At 44.9% G+C, this 4,127-nt stretch overlaps 1 protein-coding gene across 1 annotated transcript; it reads left to right on the top strand.

Moving 5' to 3' along the window:
- Positions 1-249: 249 nt before the first annotated feature.
- Positions 250-3,026, top strand: camk2n1a (calcium/calmodulin dependent protein kinase II inhibitor 1a). Its single transcript, XM_084928016.1, has 2 exons — positions 250-896; positions 1,717-3,026. The coding sequence occupies exons 1-2, from the start codon at positions 728-730 to the stop codon at positions 1,788-1,790; spliced, it is 243 nt and encodes an 80-aa protein (XP_084784142.1). The 5' UTR covers positions 250-727; the 3' UTR covers positions 1,791-3,026.
- Positions 3,027-4,127: the final 1,101 nt, after the last annotated feature.

The raw sequence follows: 4,127 nt of genomic DNA, 5'->3' as shown, positions 1-4,127 counted from the left end.
TAAACCCCACGAACCCTAATAAAAAATCTGAAAATTAATAAAAGAGGCTCGAGGTTTTAATATTTCGTGCTCGTTAACTGGTGGCGCAATCGGAATTGCTTCCTCCCCTCCACACATAAAGATATGAATCGATTCCCATTTATGTGCCACCTTCGAATTTCAAATCGCCATTTGTTTTTATTGCATCCACATTCGAGGAGAGAGGAGCATTGGCAGTACTACACCACCACTCCAACTGGACTTGGCTTCTCTGGGCTGCACCAGAAAACCCCCGAACAGCTCCCTCGCCAGGTCTCCCCGGGATCCGTGTTTTGCATCGCTCCTCAATTTGCATTTCTTCCTCAGATTTTCCGTGCGACGGGTTCAGCCGCTCAAAACCAGCGGGCGCTTCACGGCTCGGTTATACGCGCGCCTCCATTTCCAAAGCAATACGCACAGAGAGAAAGCCTGTGGATTTTTTCTCCCCCCCATTTTCTTTTTTCTTTGAATAATGTTGCCGAGCCTCCACGAGCAGGGAAACTGAGGACATTTTGAGTTACTGATATTTCTGTCGCGCACCTACGGAGACAGACACGTGTCTTCTGGGCACGCAAAAAGGGCTAGGTCGTGCCAGCAGATTTCATTGTTTATTTTCCCCTTTTGTGTTTTTACGAAGGAGCCGGTTCAAGCTTGGCGACGAGCTATACATTTCAGTTTGTGCGCCTTGGTGATAAAGACGCATTTGGAGATGTCGGAAGTGTTGCCTTTCAACGAAGAAAATATGAGTCATTATGGAAATGAGGGCGACGAGGGACACCTTTCCTTCACCTGTCGTCTTCAAGACACCAACAACTTCTTCAACGGCTCACAGAACAAACGTCCGCCGAAACTCGGGCAAATAGGCAGGAGCAAACGGGGTAATTATATAATTAAGGCGTTTTCGCCTGTATGGTGATGTGGTGAATGCGCACATCGGCTGTTAGTGCACCATATTTAAGGATGTTTGCCTGAGAAACCAGATCGGCGACACTATTGCCTTGACGTGATGTTCAGTCGAGTGTATGGTCAGCGAACCAGTCTGCTGTTTGCATGCGTGTGTATTGTGTGGGTTTTTTTAAAAAAAAAAAAAATTCTGTTCGCATTGCTACACAAGTTGGATGCGCAGTGCGTGCCGCTAAATGCCTCCTGAATCTTGCTCAACAGAGTTGTGCTGATTGTCCCCTCCCAGATGAATGGCTGAACGAGTTTTATATGCAGTGTGATGGAGATTTTTGTGTTTGCATGATCAAGTCAGGCTGGCCATGTATGTGCTTTTGTGTGTCCTGCATTCCTGCATATCTACCAAGGTAGATAGTCCTTGAAAACTGAGGCTCAGTTGTGGTGGCACAGACATTTAGACAGACATACTTCTATATACAGTAGTGCACAGAGACATGGGCAAACACAAAGACACATAAGACTTGCACCTGTAGGTGCACAGCCGACACTCGTTCAGTCACACCTGCACATTCCCAAATATGCATCAGAGGCGCCGATGCACATTGGTGGTTGTCGCGCTCTTTTTGCATGGGCTTACGCTCTCGTGCATGCACAAATCACTTATGCTCACACAGTTGCAGCACTAACGATTCAGGGCTTTGACACCCTTGTGTCGATGTTGAATTTTCAAGACGCCACACCAAGATGAGTCCCCCCCCTTCCCCTCCCCTCATTAACTCTCTCCCCTGTCATCCACAGTTGTGATTGAGGATGAGAATGGCGACGACGAAGCGCAGAAAAATGGAACAGAGAAGACCCCGGCAGAGGCTTAGAGTGGTCGGCACACCACCCCCCTCAAAAGACACTCTTTAAATTTTTTATGGCGATATTTACCAGTTTTAATCCAAAGACACTGTATATAAGCACTTTCTCTCATGTGGCAGCAAGCAGCACTTCCACACCCTCCTCTCCCAGTCAGTCATGGCTGTCCGGATGACACATGCTGGCAGGGGTGGGAGATGGCAGCAAAGGAGACCCCCAAGTGGACCCTCCCCCCTCACTCCCAACACACACTTACACTAACACACACACACCCTCAACTACAGGGTTTTGCCATAAATACAAACGCAGGAGAAGGCAATGGGGAAGGGGGAGGGCAAGGGGTGCAGTGGTGGGGGGGTAAAGGCAGGAGGCAATGCTGTCGAAATGCAGAAATCAGGGACAGGATACAAAAAAAAAATCTAATATAAAACCTAAAGCACACAATTCTCCTATATCTTATCAATCAAACCTGTGGTACCATTTGTTCTGCTCTTCATTTTGAGCGAGGGCAAATGAATAGCAGTTTGTAAATATGGAAAGGGTAGCCCATATTTTCTTGCACAAAGTGGGAATTGGTAAACTGGTTTGTTTCGTGTTGAAGACTTTATTTATTATTGATCCTTGGGAACATGTCTTTTGCAGTGACTTAAGGCCTGAGGGAGTGTTTTTTTGTATGTTGAGAAAACTGTGAGCAAACGAGAGTGATATTTTTTTCACTTAACAATTCTTGATGTTGCCTGAGTGTTTTTTGTTACCATACTTTGCAGCTAACGAGTCATTTATATACCGTGTACCTCCCACCTGTTTGTAAGCTTCCCAGGCTTTCACCTGGATTGGTTGATACTGTAACTTGACTGTACACACCTTATTGATAACAAAAAAAAAAGACTATTTATATTGCATTGTGCATTATTGTGTGTGCCAAATCTCATGAGGGATATACTGTACCGGACAACTTGTTATTTTTCGTGCTTTATACATTTACTCGTTGAGTTCAATTGTTTTGTTGGGTTGCCATTTTTTAGGGCTCTTTCTTAAAACACTGAAATACCGACTCATGCATGGCAAATATAAAATCATGCATGCATGGCAGAAAATTCTGAAAATCTTGTGTATTCTTGAAGCACCTCGTATACAGCTTTGAATGACAAACCTCGAGAAACAGTCTTAACTCTGCGTTGTACTGTACGATTCACACTGATTTGTACAGTGGCCTAATATCTTGTAATAAAGATTATGACAAAGTACTATTTACTGTTAGTGTTGATTGTGGTTTACAATAAGGAATGATGTACTTGATGTTGCTTTTTTTTGTTAAAACTGTTTTAAATCTGTAGCAAAAACACAAAAAATATAGTTTTGTATAAGAGAGACATTAGCAGATAGCTTGGCTTAAAATTTTGGATATGTTCCTTGTACAGTTTCTCCTGTTGTTATTGGATTGCCTATCTGGCAAGTCAGCATTTTCCACTGTGAGAAAGTAGCATCCTACTCCTTGGAAAGAGCAGATATGGAAGGAGACGGCATGATGAGCGAGTAATCCCATCAAAGAGCCTGGAATCTAAACTTTGTAGCGATTTGTCGAAAAGGAAAGTTGACACACTGCTTGGACAACTGCACAACAGACTCTGATCTCATGAAGTGCTACAGTACTGCAAATTAATTTGTGGGGAAAATGTACACCACTGCTTCCCAATGCAATAAATGTCTGTTTGCATTTAAAATCTCAGCTTCTCTCTTTAATCAAGTCGTCCCTCAACTCCGCTGCCGGAGATGTGAATGGTGCAGGAGCACCAAGGCGTGAGCAATGCTGATGAGACGTGACATTTCCAGCTCTGCTGTGGCGGCTAAATGATTCATGTTGTGTGACGAGCCTCTGTCAGCGTACGGCATCTTAAAACCCGGGCCGCCTGTATCTATGCTACAAACGCATACATACAAGTAAACACAGGCACTCGCGTGTCCGTTTCAGCTCCAACTGCAGGCGAGACTAACATATTGCTAGTCTCTCTCTCCCTCCCCATCTTGACAGACATGAAAGGGGCTGCCTGCGCCGGGTACCATGGTAACAGATGCACCTTGCACTTGATGGGTGTTGCGGTGGGTATTCGGTGCAGAATAGTCTTCCCTGAGTCTCGGCTTGATGCAATCGCGAGCTTTAATGGAATGCTCTCCATTCTCTTATCTCTGCCCTCTTCTCTCAAGACCCCCTATTCACTCTGTGGCGTGACCACATTATCCTGCCAAAATAGTCCCTTCCTCCAAGATGGCAGTAAAGCATGACAGCAATGCCTACTGCAGTAAGAGTCTATCCCCACACACAGGATCAGAGGATGTTACATTTGGGG

The sequence above is a fragment of the Perissodus microlepis genome, chromosome 5 (assembly GCF_051167445.1).
Source record: "Perissodus microlepis isolate ML-2025 ecotype Zambia chromosome 5, ASM5116744v1, whole genome shotgun sequence".
In the NCBI taxonomy this organism is placed as follows: Eukaryota; Metazoa; Chordata; class Actinopteri; order Cichliformes; family Cichlidae; genus Perissodus; species Perissodus microlepis.
This window is presented reverse-complemented; position numbering and strand designations above follow the sequence as displayed.

Bases quoted from the DNA above. Each gene is read 5' to 3' on its own strand.
- camk2n1a (XM_084928016.1), top strand. From the start codon at position 728: ATGTCGGAAGTGTTGCCTTTCAACGAAGAAAATATGAGTCATTATGGA. The intron at 897-1,716 runs GTAATTATATAA...TGTCATCCACAG, and splicing joins AATAGGCAGGAGCAAACGGG to TTGTGATTGAGGATGAGAAT.